General features: G+C 47.4%; 1 protein-coding gene and 1 non-coding gene across 3 annotated transcripts; one reads left to right on the top strand and one right to left on the bottom strand.

Moving 5' to 3' along the window:
• Nucleotides 1-594: 594 nt before the first annotated feature.
• On the bottom strand, nucleotides 595-10,633 carry GLRX5 (glutaredoxin 5). 2 transcript variants are annotated; one of them, XR_003134919.3, is made up of 3 exons: nucleotides 9,941-10,633; nucleotides 2,022-2,142; nucleotides 1,102-1,241 (listed from the first exon to the last, which is right to left on the bottom strand). XR_003134919.3 is itself a non-coding variant. In XM_025443171.2 (2 exons), the coding sequence occupies exons 1-2, from the start codon at nucleotides 10,233-10,235 to the stop codon at nucleotides 1,063-1,065; spliced, it is 474 nt and encodes a 157-aa protein (XP_025298956.1). In that variant the 5' UTR covers nucleotides 10,236-10,260; the 3' UTR covers nucleotides 595-1,062. The 2 variants fall into 2 exon arrangements, 1 of the variants encoding a protein (XP_025298956.1); XM_025443171.2 differs by lacking the exon at nucleotides 2,022-2,142 and having other exon boundaries at nucleotides 595-1,241; nucleotides 9,941-10,260.
• A 222-nt stretch (nucleotides 10,634-10,855) lies between these two features.
• On the top strand, nucleotides 10,856-11,132 carry LOC112658194 (small Cajal body-specific RNA 13). The gene has a single exon (XR_003135588.1). It is a non-coding gene; the product is annotated as a small Cajal body-specific RNA 13 (non-coding RNA).
• The last annotated feature ends 7,935 nt before the right edge of the window (nucleotides 11,133-19,067 follow it).

The raw sequence follows: 19,067 nt of genomic DNA, 5'->3' as shown, positions 1-19,067 counted from the left end.
TGCCTCCCCTTGCCTCAGCCACTTCACTTCTGGGCACCACACTCAGGCCTCCAACTGGACTGTCCCCACCATTGAACGTTCACAACGCTTACCTCCCCTCAAGAAATTAGACCCTAGCTTGATGGCAATTTCTATGTCAAATTTAATAGAAGAGCATGAGAATCACTCTTAACTTCTACAAATGAAAGGTCACAGGCACTAAACATCCTTAGACTGCTACAGACTAAATGTCTGTATCTCAACATTCCTATGTTGACACATACCCCCTAGAATGGTGGTCTTGGGTGGGGGGGAAATGGGGAGGGGAGATGAGGCCAGGGTCATCATGAACGGGATTTGTGCCCTTCTAAGAGGGAGCCCAGAGAGCTTCCTTGTGAAGACACAGTGAGAAAGGTCATCTATGCACCAAGGCATAGCCTTTGCCAGACACCTAATCTGCTAGAGCCTTGAGCTTGGACTTCCGGCTTCCAGAACTATAACAAATAAACATGTATTGTTTATAAAGCACTCAGTCTGCGGGATTTTGTTACAGGAGCCCGAGCAGATTGAGGTACAGACTTACTGCTATTTAGAATTAACAACTCGCACACGGTATCCCTGGGTTGCCAGTTTATTTTAAAAAACAACGCCCCAGTTACCAATCTTCTTCCTTGTCCATCATTTTTCTTAACAGAAGTAGATATGAAAAATTTGGGGGGACATGTTATCTTTGCAGACGGACACATTTGCAGAGGATTTATGAATAATGATGATTCCAGAGCTCCTTGTTTTACTCCTGAATCAGGCAAAGGGCAAATGACAACGTAAGAACATATTTTGTTCATGACAATATCATAATACAACATTGAATTATTCCAGTGCAGTGGTTGTAATTAAGTTCACAATAGAATATTCGCAGCCCCAACCCTAGACACACTAAAACCACCCAGCTGCTTACAAACGGGGGGAATCCAGGCAAGCAGCTGCTGTCTGAAGAGCGAAAACCAGAATCGGTAAGGCTTTGCTGGAAGTGAGTCTTGGCACCAACAGCCCCCTGCTGCTTGGGGAGGCCCTGGGCCACCCTCACTTTGAGTCTTGGTCTTTCTTTTCATCCAAAAGGGCAGAGCGAATCCCCAGCTTTTTCAGTTCTTCGACCAGGTCCCCATTCTGATGCATCTGTAGCAGGATGTCACAGCCCCCCACGAACTCGCCATTGAGGTACACCTGCGGGATGGTGGGCCAGTTGGAATAGTCCTTAATGCCTACGGGGAAAGAACATTTAGGTATCATTTAAGCGATCCAAGCTGAACTTTTCACAGCAGAATACATTTTCTACTCCCTGCTAGAACACCTGGTGTCCCTCCCTTGCTTCCCCCATCCTTGGGGGATGTGTCTGCCACAGGAGTAGAAAAGCCTTAGAGTCAACTGGATCACTGCTTGAAGCCCACCTGTCCCGATTACGAACTGTGAGGCCTCATACCAGTGACTCGACTATCCACCTGTTCCCACTCCCACCTCACAAGGCTTTCATGAGTATCGGGTATGTGAGGCTCTCAAACGATGCCTGACATGCCATCAACAGGGACCCATGGCGGAGAAACCAGACTGATTGGGAGTCACACAAGATGGACAAAGCCACCTTCTCCACTCATCTGCCAGTCATGGATTTGGTGAAACAACACTATGACTTCATTTCCAAATGGACTTAACATGGGTCCATCATGTAAGTTGGCCAAATGAGGCAGTCCCCACCTTATGCTTCTAGTGCCTGTCTGGGCTGGTGAATGCCATCAATGGTGAGTCACTGAGTTTTATGCTTAATCATTCTTTTGCCCAGAGAAAAATCTCTTTCGTCACCCTCAGATAGGCTCTCCATGGAGCAGGTTAATTTGGCTCAGCACAGAACTCGTGGTGACTGAGTCAAAGCAAGGAAAGGTCCAAAACTCGGTTTAAGTCCCTGTCCTGGGTGCAGAGCCACGGGGTGCGAGACATCCCCCCTCCGCCCCCCATTCTCAAGAGCGAACAGCAGACAAGAAACCAACCAGCATGCATGTGATCAGTCCTGTGTGCAAAAGGCTCTGAACACACAGAGATGAGGCCCCTCCTAGGACAGTGCAGCCATGTGATTATTCTGTTCCGTTCTGGACCACGAGGCTGATGGGGCTTCACAAAACAGTAGGAAGAAGGTGTGGTTTCAATTTTAAGATAAAAGATTATTCTTTCCTCACATTCTTCATACTATTCTACTCCTTTCTACAGATGAGATACACTTTTAAAAATACATCCATCCATAAAATACCTGTTAGTCCTATTAAGAACAGAGGATGATCAAAATCATGCCGTGATAATTACTCACTATGGATATTTGATATTTTTATACTTCTATAAGTAAGCAAGTATTTTTAAATGGTCACAAGGAGCAGACAAAATAAAACAGAAGAGTCAACAGATTCTTCAAACAAAATACAATACTATGCAAAATAAAAATTACTCAAGTGGTGGTTTTCATGCAAACAAACTAAAAATACAAAAACTGGTCCTTGATATCCTATCATTTACTATCAAACATTTATTTTCCAAAGAAAATCACCAATTTCATTTATTTCACAAGTCCTAAGATATGATGTGTTTTTTCTCTTTTAAAAGTCACTATCTTCTAAAAAAACTACGGCAAATTTGCTCTAAACCACAACACTAGACAAGGCCCCTCACTGGGGGCTTTATCTTTCTCCTCCAGACTTCCCTAATGGAGAAAGGGTTACAATTTCAAAGGCCCAAAACAGCACACTTCTTCTTCTTCTTTTTTTTTTTTTTGGAACTTTTTTTTTGAGTTATGATTGACATACATTTTATTTCAGGTATACAACACAGTAATTCAATATTTGTATATATTACAAAATGATCATCACCACAGTAAGTCTAGTTAACATCTGTCACCGAATGCACTTACAAAGGTTTCTTATGATGAGAAGTTTTGAGATCTCTTCTCTTAAAAGCTTTCAAGTATGCAATACAGTATTATTAACTACAGTCACAATGCTGTACGTTACACCCTCAAATCTTTTTCTACTTTTATGTGACTGAGGGTGAGGGTGGGGATTAAGACATGTTTAAAGTAAATATGAATTTCTTTTAATTCTTTGGAACTGTCTTAAATATCTTCTATACTGTGTACATGAACCATTTGTGTACATGATTTTATATCTGTGTGATTTTTCAGCTAGTGATATATTGTGTTAAGCCTTCCAAGACAACGAATATCTACTGATACTTTCAGTGAGTGCCTACAATTTTTGAAACACACCAAAAATGAAAATAAATTGGACATCTGAGGTCCACCCCAAGCCACCTACAACCAATCCTAAAAAGCAGTTTTTTAAAAATCAAATCTGGGAAAGTGTGGGTGGCTCAGTGGTTAAGCGTCTGCCTTTAGCTCAGGGTATGATCCTGGAGTCCCAGGATGGAGTCCCGCGTGGAGCTCCCTGCAGGGAGCCTGCTTCTCCCTCTGCCTGTGTCTCTGTCTCTCTCTTATGTTTCTCATGGATAAATAAAATCTTTTAAAAAATAAAATTAAAAATTAAAAAATAAAAATAAAATCTGTACTAAGTAAAAGAATAATTTGTTCTCATCAATCATGTGGGTAGTACCACATTCAATCAAAGCTTGAGGCTTGCCTCGTTCATTAAACTTCCTATTGCTGCAGATCACATGTCCAGTCTAGGGGTAAGAGGACATGCCACCAGAATCAACTGTTACCATTAAAACTACTAAACAAGTGGGCTTTCCAACCATCCTGGAACATGTGACACACACAGTCACATGTGAGGGAGATGAACTCCTTCCAAACCCCAGGGCTATGCTACCTTGCCTAATAACTTATATTGCAAGAACTCAGAAGAACCCCGCCTTTGAGTGCAGGATAACATTGTGACAGTGGCTAAGGTGCCTACTGGCTGGCAGTGTATCAAAATTAAATGTACCGGCTTCTTTGGTTTTAGGGTAATAAGTGTTACAGGCAGCTGATATCAAGGCCTTAAAAAAATACTGCTTTCCATTTTTTTAAAAGTCTGATTAGAGGGGATCCCTGGGTGGCTCAGCTGTTTAATGTCTGCCTTCGGCCCAGGACGTGATTCTAGAGTCCTGGGATCGAGTCCCACATCAGGCTCTCTACATGGAGCCTGCTTCTCCCTCTGCCTGTGCCTCTCTCTCTCTGTGTCTCTCATGAATAAATAAATAAAATCTTAAAAAAAAAAGTCTGATTACAGGTTTAAATATTTAAACAGATACCCAACTGATTCCTACAGCATGAAGCAAGTTAACTTCCAATAATAAAAGACATAAGTTGAAATTGAATCCCATCAATTCACAATTGTCTAAATAAGGCTAACGTCTCTTACTTTTTAATCTTCAAAAACTGCAATATACAGTGACAGCTCTTAGAAATTTCACTCCAAACAAGTCAGAATCAAAGAGAAACTCTTGAAAATTAGGAAATCATATCCAAGAATGGATGTTAATGGGAATTATATTTCACAGATGATAGACAAAAAGATTTAATTTGGGACCAAAAAAAAAAAAAAAACAAACAAAAAAAAACCACTGACTGCCAACAGAGTGACACTAGGGGTTGGGAGTTAGGAAGGAAGTGATCTTGCAAAATCAGTGCTACATATACCTACTGCCCCACCAGAAAAAAATTAATATTCCAAAGCATCAAACCAGAGTGGGGGGAAAAAAAGTTACTAGAAAGTTCCCTTCTAGAACTTTCAGAAGGGACTTTTCAAAATTCATCACATTCCAGAACATCAGACTTTGTTCCTGGTTTGGAGAACAAATTTTAAGAGCACCAGAGTTTTCTTTCTTCCTGGTAGATTTTCACCAAAGGAGCTTCGGAGTCTGATGCAGATTAATTCTGCCTTGGGCAAGTCACCTGGCCTCCTGCCTTCCTGAGAATGATGTCAGCGCATCTTCCTACCTGAGAGAATGACACCAGCACCACATGAGATCATCTGGGCTGAGAGCAAGAGTGAGGCAGACCCTCAACAGGCCAGTGACAGAGGGAACAGAGCACTCACTGGCTTAATGTGAGCCGAATGTGGCTTGCCAGGTTGGGAATGCAGCCTCAGGTCAATCTGCTCATCTTACTTAGCCTCAGTTTCCCTCCCTGCGAAGTGGGAATAACTCTACGCCTCAAGGATTTATTATCAGGATAAAATGAGATGTAACTGGCGACAGGATTCAACTCCCACAGTTCCAGATACAAGGTGGATATTCTCTCCACGGTGATGTCCCCTATGCCGCCCTTCAGCCAGCCTTCTCTGAGAAATACACACAACTGGGAAAAACACAAGAAAGCTATCAATCCTGCTGAGCAGCATAAAAACACTCATTTGCTGAAAACACTGCATTTCATACCCTTTAAGGGTTTTACACACATAGCCTCACTTTGCACAAATCCTGCAACACGTGCATAATTATCTCTGTTTTAAAGATGAAGAAACCAAGGCTCAGGGGTGTTATTTAACCAAGGTCACAGTGCTGGTAGATGGTGGAGCCTGGATTTCCATCCAGGTTTCTGGGAGTCCGAAGGCCAGGTTCTAGATCGGCAGAGGTGCCCTTTGGCTTGTGGCCATGAACTATACTTGCACTACATGTGTATCCGCCATACATGGGACTGTTTCGCCACCTCTAACATCTGTGGACACCAATGGCATTGTGCCATAATTACATTTTTTGCAACTTACTTCATGAGTAAACATTGTATTCTTTTGAGATAGAGTCATATGGAATACATCTAGCTCTAATTCAACTACAATTTAGTTTTCTAGGACCTGACTACACTACAGTTTGTTTATCTGGGCCAATAGACCTAGATCTTCTCTTGCCAATTTTTCAGTATTACAAAAGCAGTGCTTTGATGAATATCCTTCCATCTGTCTTGTAACTCAAATGCGGGGGTCTTCCTCTCTGGATAAAAGGATGGCAACTATGGTCTTTGGGCCAACTGTGGCCCACTTCCTGTTTTTGGAAATAACATTTTAGTGGGACTCAAGCCACACCCATCCATTTACCTACCATCCCTGACCATTTTCATGCCACAATAGCAGAGTGGAGTGTGTGCAAGGGAGACGCAGGGGTCCACACAGATTGAAGTGTCTACTCTCTGGCCCTCTACGAAGGAGGCCTGCCAACTCCCACTCCATACCGTATACCCAGGCGTGAAGCAGCTGGGTCTTCAGCTATGCTCACCTTCAACTTGACCCGGTACTGAAAGTTACTCCTCCACAGTGTTAGTACCAATGTATACTCTCATCTGCAGCATATAACAGGAACACCAAACAAGCCCAGACACACCATTTAACTTTTTCAAGTGTCACAAATTTGTTACTGTTGCCTTAAACTCCCTGATACTGAAAAGGCGGAGCATATTTTCAAATGCTTAATAAACATTCAACAATAGGATAATGGCGATTCATTCAACAGACACAGCATCTCATTCAAGGAATACAATGGTGATCTGTGCAGGCAAAAATTTAAGAGTGTTTATGTTTTCAATAGCATGGAACAGAGTTTACAATATAACAAATATAAGTAGTGTTTATTTACCCATTAAAACAATCAGTGAGGGGCACCTGGGTGGCTCAGTGGGGTAAGCGTCTGGCTCCTGGGTTTCAGCTCAGGTCAGGATCTCAGGGTTGCAAAATCGAGCTCCGAGTTGAGCTCCAAACTCAGCACAGAGTCTGCTTGAGATTCTCCCGCTCTCCCTCACCACCTCCCGCTACTCATGCACACATGCTATCAAAATAAATAAAATCTTAAAAAAAAAAAAAAATCACCGAAAGCTCGCTCTACATAAGCAACATACAGGGTACTTAGGCAGTTGCATAAGACATATTGCCTGCTCTGAGGAGGGCAAAATACTATGCACAGATATGTATGATCTGAAAGGCGGTTAAAAAAAAAAAGAAAAAGATTAGAAACTAGATCCAAATGTTGACAATGGTGTATATGGAATTACAGGTAATTTCCTTTCTTTATTACTTTCAGCGTTTCCAAGTTTCTTTAATGAGTGTGATACGCTTACAACAGAAAATGAAAGATATTCTTTGTGAAGACAAGGATTAGGAAATGCTGAAATCTTTCTACTGGGACCCAGAGGGACTACCTTCCGTGTGTATTCCAGATAAACAGGAGAAATAAAAGACCTGAGGAAGACCTCATAGTCCTCTTTGTTCTCTGGGTCACAGGCTGAGACCTCTCTGGACCAAAATTCCGGGACCTGGCGCCCAGAAGAGGAAGACAGCGACTGTCTGTGTTCTTCAGGCTTTGGGCCCTTTGTAAAGCTCTGGCACAAGGCAAAGGAAAGGCAATTTTGCAGGAGCCCCTCTCCAGTTACAAGCAGTGACCTTGGGTCTGGGAAAGGTGCAGGGATGTACCGTTGGCTAGCAAAAGCATCAGGCTGCCTGTCAGCTTCTCTTGGTAAAACTCAAAAGTGCAGAAAGCAAAGAGATGAAGAATCTTCACGTTTTATAAAGTCTCACCCTGGCTAAACTCATCCCCACTGTGGGAATGTGCTCACACTACCCTGCCCCAGTGTGAAGTTTAAGACTTGCACGCATGTTTACTTTTCTAAGCAACAAAAGAAGTGTACTTTTTATGTTCAGTAGATATGCAACCCATTTATTTTACCAAGATAACAATCTGGTATGAAACAAACTGGGCATGAAAATGATGAAACTCAACGCTCAAGAAATTTAAGAGCTAAACTCCTACTGCAGTTGTTTGAACACCTGAACGTGAGGCTGTAAGGCAGATGCATGAAATATAAGACAGGAACCTAAGTGCTATGCGTAAATCTTCTTATTTCTGCTCCGACTTTATTCTTATATTCCAGTATACCTCATCTCCAGTTATATTAAGTGGGGGAACATGGGACACCTGGGTGGCTTAGTCAGTTGAGCGTCCAACTCTTGATTTCGGCTCAGGTCACAATCTCAGGGTCATGGGATGGAGCCCTGTGTGGGGCTTCCCAATCAGCAGGGAGTCTGCTTGCGATTCTCTCTCCCTCTCCCTCTGCACCCTCTCCTGTGTGCGTGCTGCCCCGCGCTCTAAAATAAATAAATGGTTAAAAAGAAAAAAGATTGGTGTTGTGAGTTGAGCTGTGTCCCCCCAAAAGATATGTTCAAGTCCTAATTTCTCTCCCTCCACTCCTCCCCCTTGTGCTCACACTCTCTAAAATAAATAAATACTAAAAAAATAAAATAAAAATAAGCAGAACAGAAACCACAAACCAAAGATCCCCAAAACCGTGCACTAAGCAAGCTATCAATGACACGACTTGTTTATTAACAGCCATACTAGCCATTTGCAGGGAACCTGTCGCGAGGACCCGGTTGAAAGAGTGCAGAGTAGCTTCTCCTATCTTATCTCTGAAGCAGAGCAGCCACTGCTGGGCGAAGGCTGCAGCACCCTCCTTAAAAAACACCCCAGGGCCTAGCAAAGGGTGGTGTTCTAGCAGGAAAACAAGGATCCGGAGCCTAATACAGGGCAGTTATCACACAGAGCTGGTAATGTTAATCTGCCTTCACTCCTCCTAGTTTCCACCCACGAAAACCAAGACTTTCCCAAGGATTAATCTGGGAGAAAAAAAAAAAAAATACTCTGAAGACCTTAAAGTCCAAATGATAAAACAACTACCATTCTGTGTGCCAGATAAAATGGTGGGCACTTTCTAAAATGTTCTACTCTCTCTTTTTTACCTCCTAAAGTCGTTGTCAAGTTTGGTTTCGGTATCTTCCTATCGCCAAGAGGGGAAAATGCAATCGTGCGACTTAGGGTTGCACAGCTGACTGACTGCAGTGGGATTCCAGCTCAAAGCCTTTCCACCACATCAGCCTGTCCCATCAAGGAGGAAGGACCTTGGTCAATCATTTCAACTTCGGAATAGCGGTCCTAAGTACATAATAACGAAATGCAGAACTCTATTGTAGGATAATAACAGGGAACCTGGTGCCTTAAAACTGTTTTTAGAACACTGTAACTAAAGAATAGCAGCAGGCTCAGGGAGATGCCAGGCCTCTGTCCCTGGAGGTTTCTAACTGGCATGCAGGATACGAAGCCACCCTCCAGGAGGTGCAGGCACAGCCGCCTCATTTCTCCACCAGCTCTGATCAAGGACTCCAGCCAACCAAGGGGCAGATCCACCGACTCCTCTGCCCTCTTTTTCTCCTCCCCCACTGGGATAAAGAGCAGAATGCACGTAGGGTTCCTGGCATGCTGCTCAGCAGCAGAAGAGGTACTCATTATCTGTCAGGGCCTCCCCTCCTTCCCCTGAGCCAGCGAAAAGCCGTGAGACCTGCTGCATCTGCTCCCACACCCTGTCTGGCTCTTCATGCCTCCAGCTCCAAGCCTGAGTTAGCTGGGACCTAGGGGTCGTTTCCCCATGCTGCTGCTCCCCACGAGCCTCTCCCAACCCTAACCCCCCCAAAACCCCGCCCTGCCTGCAAAATTTAAAACACCAGAGCTCCTGCCTCTGTCTCCCACAGCAAGCGATCGCAACTAAGACCAGCCCCAGAGCTGGGTCCACCCCCTCCTTGCAGCAACAACCCCAAGCCTCAGGCACCAGGTGAGTCAGTGACCCCGCAGGCCTAGAGCAAGAGCGACTCCGGCCTTCCCTCGCTACCACCGACAGCACCAGCCCGGTATCCACGAGGCCGGCCAGCATCCTCAGCGCGTCCCCCCAAGGCGCCTGGACCTCCTGGTGGCTGTGCCCCCCCCCCCCCCCCGCGGGGCACACTCTCCCCGGACCGGGCCTGGGCGGTCTCAGCCATCTCTCGGTGCAGCCTGGGGGCCGGTGAAGCGCTGGGGCCTCCGAACGCCCAGGCCGGCAGGTGTGCGGGGTGGGCCGTGCCCCCGCCGACCCCGACCCCGACCCCGCGCCGCGCCCCCGGCGGGCCCTGACCTTGCCGGAGCTGGGGGTCGTCCAGCACGTTGTAGGCCGCGTAGTCGCGGACGCCGTGCAGCCGCAGGATCTGCACCACGGCGTTGCTGAAGCCGCACTGGGGCTGCTCCGGGGTCCCCTTGAGGAAGACCACCACCTTGTCCTTCTTCACCAGCGTGTCCAGCTGCGCCGCCGAGCGGCCCCCGCCGTCGCCGCCCGAGCCCGCCGCCCGCACGCCCGGGGCCCGCAGGCCGCCGCCCGCGCCGCGCCCCCAGCGGAGCAGCGCCGCCGCCGCCCGGCTCAGGGACCCGCTCATCGCCGCCGCGCTCCGCCGCCGAGACCTCGGCTCGCCCCCGCGCACCCCGGGGAGCCTTCCCGGGGCCCGCCCCCCGGAGCACCCCATTGGGCCGCCTCCGAGCTCCTCCCCGTGATTGGACAACGCTAGCCCGCACTTCCTGGAGCCCACCAATCAGGCGGCTCATCCGGCCTCCCGACAAGCTGGGGGCGGCCCTTAAACCCGAGCCGCATCCTGCGGCCGCACTATTGGCCGCCGGCCATCGCGTTGTCAGCTGATTGGACACAGCGGGTGTCCGTCAGGGTCACGCCGGGCACGCAGAGGCGGAACGCGACGGAAGGCGACTTCCCTCCGGGGCGCGGACGGGCCTGCCGGGAGACTCCGGGGTGGCTGCCTGTCTCCCGAGGCCGGACGGGCTCCGAGGGTCGCCGGGAAGGAGGCACCTCCAGGCGAAGGTTCCGGTTCCGGTTCCGGTTCCGTTGCCGTGGCAACGCGGTAAGCGGGCGCGCGGTCCCGCCTCCGGAGGGGTGGGGGCGGGGCGGCCCTCCGCAGCCTCGGCCTGCGACCCGGGTGGCCCCGCGGGGCCTGGAGCGGGGCTCGGGATGCGGGTCGCGGCGGGTCGCGGGAGGCGGGCGGCGCACGGTCTGCAGTCCTGGCGCGGCGCTGGGTGGCTGGTACCCGGGGGCACACCAGACTCGCAGAAAGAGCATCCTCCGGAGGAAGCTGAGGCATGGCCGCCCCAAGGCCAGCGGCTCTATGTGCAATGTTCCTCCGATAGCTACCGGGTGCTGTTGCCACGGTGATGATGACTGTGCGCAGTGTCGTTATCTATCGACCAACAGTAAGAGAAGCTCTGCAGGCAAGATATTGTTCAACAGACGGAGCGCTTTCTGTTGGACACTAAGCACTGCTACAAGTTCGTTTTACAAAGTGTGTGTGTGGGGGGGGGGGGGCACCCGGGTGGCTCAGCGGCTGAGCATCTGCCTCGGGCCCAGGGCGTGACCCCGGGGTCCTGGGATCGAGTCCTGCGTCGGCCTCCCTTGCAGGGAGCCTGCTTCTTGCTCCCTCTCCCTCTCTCTCTCTCTCTCTCTCTCTCTCTCTCTCTCGCTGTGTGTGTCTTATCGTGAATAATTAAAATCTTTAGGGATTTTGAAGAGTGTCTTAAAAATTGTGGCTGCAGGTGACCTGCTTCTGTTTTTGGAGCTTCTCCGGCTTAAAATCAGAAAAGCGGCCCCCCCGGGGGTTCTGTTAGCAAGTCACCGTTCAGCACAAGACTCCAACCTTAGTAAATTGAGAATAAACTCAAGACTCGGAAGTGCTCCTCGGCGACACATGTATTGTGTCCTCTCCTGTATAATACATTTCTTGTATCTCTCTTGTATCATAGCATCCTGTTGATGCTGTGGTTGTGGGATGGTTTTCTGATGGAGGACCCTATATTGATCGGCTTCTTTTTTTTTTTTAAGATTTTTTTTTTTTTTAATTCATTCATGATAGAGAGAGAGAGGCAGAGACACAGGTAGAGGGAGAAGCAGGCTCCGTGCGGGGAGCCCAACACGGGACTCGATCCCAGGTCTCCAGGATCGCACCCGGACCAAAGGGTCCAAACCGCTGAGCCACCCAGGGATTCCCCATTGATCGGCTTCTTAAAGAATCTTTTTTTTTTCTCCCTCCCTCCCTCACCCCCTGCCCCACCAGATTCATGGATTCAAGGTAAATCCGAGCAACACGCACCGTGAGCACAAATACTATAGGAAATGGGGGTGCTGAAGTCCAGGCGTTGTTGCAGAAGAGCAGCATCTGGTGTACTTACCGTAGAAAATATATGATTTCCCAAACCGCCCAACTTTTCCTCGGTAAGTTTGGGTTTGCTTGTTTGTTTGCTTTTAATAAATGCTGATAATTTGTTCCTGAAAAATCTAAAACTGTTCATTGCCTCCTCTAAACTCCTCTGTTTTTCTGTTCACTGGGATGGAGAGACGAGCTCGCAAGACTTAGATTCCGAAGAGGCGGAGACGTGCGACAGTGAGTAACCGTGGCTTGGAAGCAGAGTCGCCTTTCTTGGTTGTCAGACATTTTATTAAACTGAGAACAGAGCTGTGGTTAAAGATTACGAGTAACCCTGACCAGAGAGAATACAGAGCCTGTTTTTTCGAACTCTACAGTAAGTAGAGTTGCTGCACGCAGTAGAGTGTAAGAACATAGATGACACCTCAGGATATGGGAAAGCACGTTGCTGTTCTTTCAGGATGCGCAGTGGGGCGGCTTTGATAGCATGATCAAGGGCAGGAAGACAAATCAGGTAGCTAGCCCAAGGAAATTGAAACAGTGGGTCTCAATTTTAAGCTTTTAGTAAAGTAACCAAAAATATAAAACATTGCATATGTGGGGGATGTCTGGGGACTCAGTGGTTGAGCATCTGCCTTCGGCTCAGGGCGTGATCCCAGGGTTCCGGGATCGAGTCCCACATCAGGTTCGCTGCATGGATCCTGCTTCTCCCTCTGCCTCTGTCTCTGCCTCTCTCTGTGTGTCTCTCATGAATAAAGAAAATCTTTAAAAAAAGAAATATTACGTATGTGAAATATAGTCCTTTCTGTTTTTGACTTAAAACCTCTCTTGGAGTATTGGCACCAAACATCACTGGTTTAGAGCATGTGGGTGGCTCAGTCCATTGAGTGTCTCTTGATTTCTGCTCAGGTCATGATCTCAGGGTCATGAGACTGAGCCCCGAGTTGGGCTCCACTTGGAGTCGGCCTGAGATTCCCTCTCTCCTCCTCTATCTGCCCGTCCCCCTGATCATGGCACACTCTAAATAAAGAAGTGAAAACATTGGTATTCAAAATATTTCTTCCAAAGCATCAAACTCTTATGTATGATTTGGCATTTTAGTTTTGAGGTTTCTCTTTAGAAATTCTACAGTGACTGAATCACTATGTTGTACACTTGAAACATCTGACACTACATGTTAAGTATACCGGAATTAAAAGAAAAAATTCTATAATGAAGGCATGACAAAAATATACTTGTTAAGTAACAGTTGTCAGAAATCCGCACTTAGACTCCAATGCACTTGGTTGTTTTGAACACATAAGTCAGGAACCTTTATCAGTTTATGATCTCTCTCATGTAGACATGAGTGAGAGGTGGGGGTGGGAAGTACACAGAAACTTCTTTGAATCCTGGGATTTGGGTCACAAAGTGTAATTAGACCGCAAACCAAATCATCACGCCGTGTGTACACATGCTGACTCAAGCATCCTAAAAATGTTTTCTCCCTGTGCTTATTTATAGATAAGGTTTTACTATATTTGGCAGAATTTCTCCTTTCTGCCCACCCCTCTAACAGCAAGTTCACCATTGAACCTATGGTTAAAAACCTTACAAATCTGAGCTACTTTCTTTATATCAGCCCTCAATGAAGAGTCAGGATTGTTGAGCCTAAGACGATACATTATTCGGATGCTCAGTATCATTTTTTTCCCATACCCTGACTTCAGTCTTGAAGTCCCTGCTCTATCCCTGCAAAGAGGGTGTGTTTCTGTGCCTAGCACGTGTGATGGGGACATGGTAGGTCCAAGCCAGGCAGCACATTCTATAAGTGTCATTTTTAGAGAAAAGTGCCTGCTTGGACTGCACAGGGGGTTGAGCCACCAAACATTCCTGAGCTAAAATAGCATTTGAGACCCAGAGTTCCACAGATGTGAGCTGGAACCCGAGCCCTTTCTCAGTGGTGCACTTCACTATTCTCCAGTAATTTTAGAGCATCACTACAATCATGGAATTAGCTTGATTCCCCAGCCATCCTAAAAATAGTGTAATGTTTGAGAAACCAAGGCAATGCCCCGACCTCAGAGCATTTTTGCCAACCCCTAATGCCAAGATAGAAATGCCTTTGGGATTCTTAACTACCTCTATCTGACAAGACAGCTGGGTTTATAAATACTGCTCTGGCCATGGGAGTGGCTTCAGTTTTGCTAATCTCTTTCCCACCTCACGAGGGCTCAGCCTAGAGCCAAGAAGGCAGGCCTCATTAGCGTCCACTTCCACTGGTCCCGCTCTCCCTGCCTGGGTGAAATGGGAAGAGCTGCTGTGCTGTAAATTGGGTTAGTTTGGTCTGGAGCAAACCTCGGGAGATGCAGGTGGAAACGGATTCGCCAAAGAAGCCTTTATGAGAAGCCTGGGTGCCACACCAGCACCTGATTCCGCCCCGGGATCTGGAATGTTCGAGGTGTGTGGCCTGGGTTCTAGTTCTGACATCACTCAGACTTGAGCTCCTTCTCCTCGAGATTTTCCACCCCTCCTGTCTTCCTCTTCCTGAGTCTGTGAAAATTGTTCGTGAGGTCTAGCTTATGTCTATTCCAAGGTTATGTTGACTCCAAGATGTCTTTATATAAGGGCTGCAGACTTGAAAGGATTCTATTTGTATTCCATTCCTCTCCTAAACAATCATCCCCCAAAGAATATCATCTTGCGTGTGTAGCCTACCATTTTGTTCTTGCACATGACCTCATTTCAACTTTTCATTAACCCTAGCGGCCTCCAAATTATGTTCTCTCTCCAGTATTTATTTGTAACATCTTTTTGGCAGACTGGAGCACTTTGGGTTCCTCCGTGTGTTTTGTTGCCTTCTAAGCTTTTTTTTTTTTTTTTTTTTAACTGCTGAATCATAGCATCACCAGCCAGTCCCACAGAAAATCAAATATTCCCGAATTATCCTGCTGTGTGTGTATTGGATACAGATGTGATTTTTAGGCTCTGTGAAATAAATGGCAGCACTTTCAATCCAAAACTCCAATGAGAAAAATATCAACGTAGCTTTTCACTTCACGAGCTCTGTGGTCCCTTGTTCCCATGTGTTTTTTCCACATTAAGGACGAACTTGGCTGTAGGCACTTAAAGTCAGGCATGCACTGGATCTTGCTCTGTTGCGAACCTCATCTGATTCAGAGGAAGAGAACCCCAATCATAACCTCCGACGCGGTAACATTTAGAATTAAGTGGTAACCAGGAACCATGTTAAGACTTGATTAAAAGTGATAAAATAGCAGCACCTGGGTGGCTCATTGGGTTAAGCATCTGCCTTCAGCTCAGGTCATGATCCCAGGGTCCTGGGATCGAGTCCTGCTTCAGGCTCCCTGCTTCTCCCTCTTCCTTTGCCCCTCCCCCTGCTTGTGCTCCTTCTCTCTCTCTCAAATAAATAAAATCTTAAATAAAAATAATAAGTGATAAAATGTTGAATTTTCCTCAGCTCTCTGTTCAATGATACTTTTCATGTTTTGCATTATGTGCTTTTTATTTTTGTTTTACCAGCAGATAGGTTCCATAGCTGAAACTGTTACTATATCCCGGCTTCTGAGAAGGTGCCTAGAGCCCAGAATGTAAAAAAGCAAGCAGCCAGTGCTGTTGTGTGTCAAACCTGTTGTGAAGATTTATCTGTTAGTAGAAGGTTATATCTCTCTCTAATGATCACCCAAGTTTGCAGCCAGAGGAACATTTGGAAATTTTTCATTGTTTTCTTTTGAATGATTGCTAAGATGTATTGCCAAGGCCATAAATATCCTTTAGGATGAGTCAGAATTTCACTTTGTACTTCAGCCTTTGAGTCTGCATAATTTCATGCCCTCAATTAAATCTTGCTATTGTGGGGCCCCGTTGCTTAGCCTCCTGCAATAATCCATCCAGCCAAGGAGGGGAAATTCAGCCCCTTTGACAGAGAAGCGGGGCCGGGTTGGAAATGGGAGGAGACATTAACTTTGTTTTCCCTGACAGGGAGAAATTGCAGGATTTTAAATAATTGTTTTTCTTTTATGGCCAGAAAAGTCCCTTTTTATTAATTCTAAGCCTCATACTATTTGAAAGTGTAGCCTACTGAGATATAATTAATTGCTACCAAATTTCTGTCGGCTGGAGCTTCAGGGTTTTAACAAAAGACTATATTATAAACCAATTCTACTCTGGAAAAGAAAAAAGGGAAAGGGAAGCGCTTTGCAAAAATTGGGGGGGGGGCAAGAGAATTGTGTATGAAAACCCTTTAGGAGAAGATGTATTTTAGGCCCTCTCCCCCTTGCAGGTATGCAGTGTGACCTGGCATTGTCTTTTCTGCGGGGACCTGTCTGCACAGCACATAGGGACGGGGGTATGGTGGCGGATGAGAGACTCCCAGGCAGCTGCAGCCCTGTGATAGCTCACACATCCTGCTGGCTAGGGACAGGGCCAATAAGATCCTTTGACTGGAAGGGATTTTTGCTCCTGTTCAAAAGTAAGGCACTTCTTTGAAAATCATGGTCTTCTGTGAAACTCACTTCCTGAGTGTCTGCCTTTCCCCGCAAGGCAGGTAGGGGGCACTAGTCTATTTAGGAACCCAGGGCAGCAGGTGCCAACATCTGCTGTCCTTGTCCTTGCACACAGTGTCTGGGAAGTCATCAGCTTGCCCGATTCCAGGAAGAGTCCTCCAGTCCTCCAAGGCGTGCTGTTGTTTTAGGGAAGGGCTAACTTGCTGACTTTTCTAAGTCGCAGCACAGGAGAAGCAGTAAACCTGAAAGGCTAACGCGAAGGGCAGGAAGAAGCAGTGACTCCCAGGTGAACAGGAGATTCTACAAATGAAGCAGCCGACACTCTGGGAATTTTTTTTTTTTTAAGCAGCATTCTGGGAGCATTTGATGTAAGCAGGGCAAACAGCCCTCACGTGTCCCTATGCCTTGAGCTTAAGAGCCCTGTATAAGAATTCCAAGTCACCAAGAAAAGGGACATTGTATTCCACGAGCTCTGGCTAAGAAGTCAGGGAAACATAGCACAGATCAGATTGCCTACACAAAGTATACACACGTGGCTTCATTAAAGGGGTTGTGTTAAAAAGTTAACTTCAGGGGCGCCCAGTGGCACAGTCGGTTAAGTGTCCGCTTCTTGGTTTTGGCTCAGGTCATGATCTCACAGTCTCGGGACCAGGCCCTGCGTCTGGCTCTGCATACGGCAGGGAGTCAACTTGGGATTCTCTCTCTCCCTCTGTTCCTCCTCCCTGTGTGCACTCTCTCTCGCCCCTAAATAAACGAACAAACAAACTTTAAAGGAATACATTTTTCCATCATTATGGGAGATAAACAGTATGGACGTCCATACGACATTTGGATGGTGTTGTATTGTGCAATCCAGGACGCACACTTAGAGGCATCGGAGATTATATCCTACAGCCCAGCACTATTTCCCTGCTGTTGGGGGCCAAGCCCTTCAGAGGTTTTGTATGGATCACAGTTTTATTTTTTTCCGCCCCACCCCCACCCAACGAGCTTCTAGGCAAACAGAATTCATTATTTTGCCCCTGGTCCTTACCACTATATCTGGCTCTTAGTACGTGCTCCATGCATAATTCTCAAGAGAAGAACACATACAACGGTGAGCAATCCAGGGCGGTATCGCAGAAACCCCAAATTGCACAAAACTCCTAACACCGCCCACAGATCCCGCAGGATGTGAAGACACATCCCAGCAGGGGATGTGCTAAGGGGGACACAGAGCGCAGTGAGACACTCCTGCTCCCAAGGGCCTCAGTCATATGGTGGGACAGATGCAAGAATGTCACAGTCCTAGGGCCAGTGGGGGCCCCAAGTACAGCGAGTCAGCGCCTCAGGTACCAGAGAAAGCTCGGTAGAGCAGACTGAGTGTCGAAAGAAGGGTGAAGAGCTGCTGTTTGAAAGGGAAGGATGAGGGCACCTGGGTGGCTCAGTCAGTTAACTGTCTGCCTTTGGCTCAGGTCATGATCCCAGGGTCCTGGGATGGAGGCCCACCTTCAGCTCCCTGCTCAGCTGGGAGCCTGCCTCTTCCTCTCCCTCTCCCTGCCACTCTCCCTGCTTGTGCTCTTTCTCTCTGTGTGTCAAATAAAATCTAAAAAAAAAAAAAAAAAAAGTTTAAAAATGAAAGGGAAGGGCAGTCCAGGGCGAAGGCTCAGAAGCCCAGACGTGCTCCAGGGAGATAATGACATGTGCACGTAGCTGAAGGCCTTGGGATCTCCTCCCCACAGAGAGAAGGTCACAGGAAGAGTGTAAGCTGCAGAGCTCTGCAAAGCTGCCCCTGGCAGGCATGTTGAGGACGGAGGGGAGGCAGCAGAGTGGCAGAGGGGGACCAGGCAGGAACTGGGGTGAGCAGAGGGCACCAGTGTGAGAGGTTCCCTTAGGACTGTCAGGAGGTGAGGAGTGGGCTGGGAAGGAAAGCTTGGGCTGATCCCCAGGTTCCTGGCTTGGAGGCTGGTGAGAAGGGAGCAGGGATTGAAAGGCGAGTCACATATTGCTTTTGGACATTCCAAGGGGAATTGAAATCACTAGGTTGTAGCTAAAATACAGGGGCACATTATACTCAGATTGTTGCCTCTATAGGTCGGGCTATAGATTTGGGGAGGAAAAGCGATCAAAGGAACAACAGAAGAAACAGAATGTGTACAGTTGGGAAGGATGGGCCATGGGACTGAAGGGAGACAGGTGCAGAGGCCAGAAAGGACCCAAGTGAGTGTCACCTGGATGATCTGGCAACTGCGGTGAGCACGGTTGTGGGCCGAGGTGATCAGGGTGTTCCGTGAACCTGTCAGGGCCTCTGGAGCACAAAGGAGCCAGGCCAGTGGATGTGGAAGGTGGCTTCCGGCTGTCATCTCTGTGTCCACATGCGAACCCAGAGTTCGTAAGCCAAGCACACAGGGTCCAGTCCCTTTGCTCAGGTTCAGCAGCGACACAAACAAGCAAACATTTCGGTGGGGATGGTGAACAGCCTTGACTCCCGCGGCCCGCAAGGATCTTTCAAACACCCAAGGACACTGAGATGTGTGTGTGGCCTTCTCTCCTGCCTGAGAAGGGCTGCTTCTCTCTGCTG

This window comes from Canis lupus, chromosome 8 (genome assembly GCF_003254725.2).
Source record: "Canis lupus dingo isolate Sandy chromosome 8, ASM325472v2, whole genome shotgun sequence".
NCBI lineage: Eukaryota > Metazoa > Chordata > Mammalia > Carnivora > Canidae > Canis > Canis lupus.
Note: the sequence above shows the minus strand (reverse complement) of the source record. Positions and strands in the feature narration are given on the sequence as shown.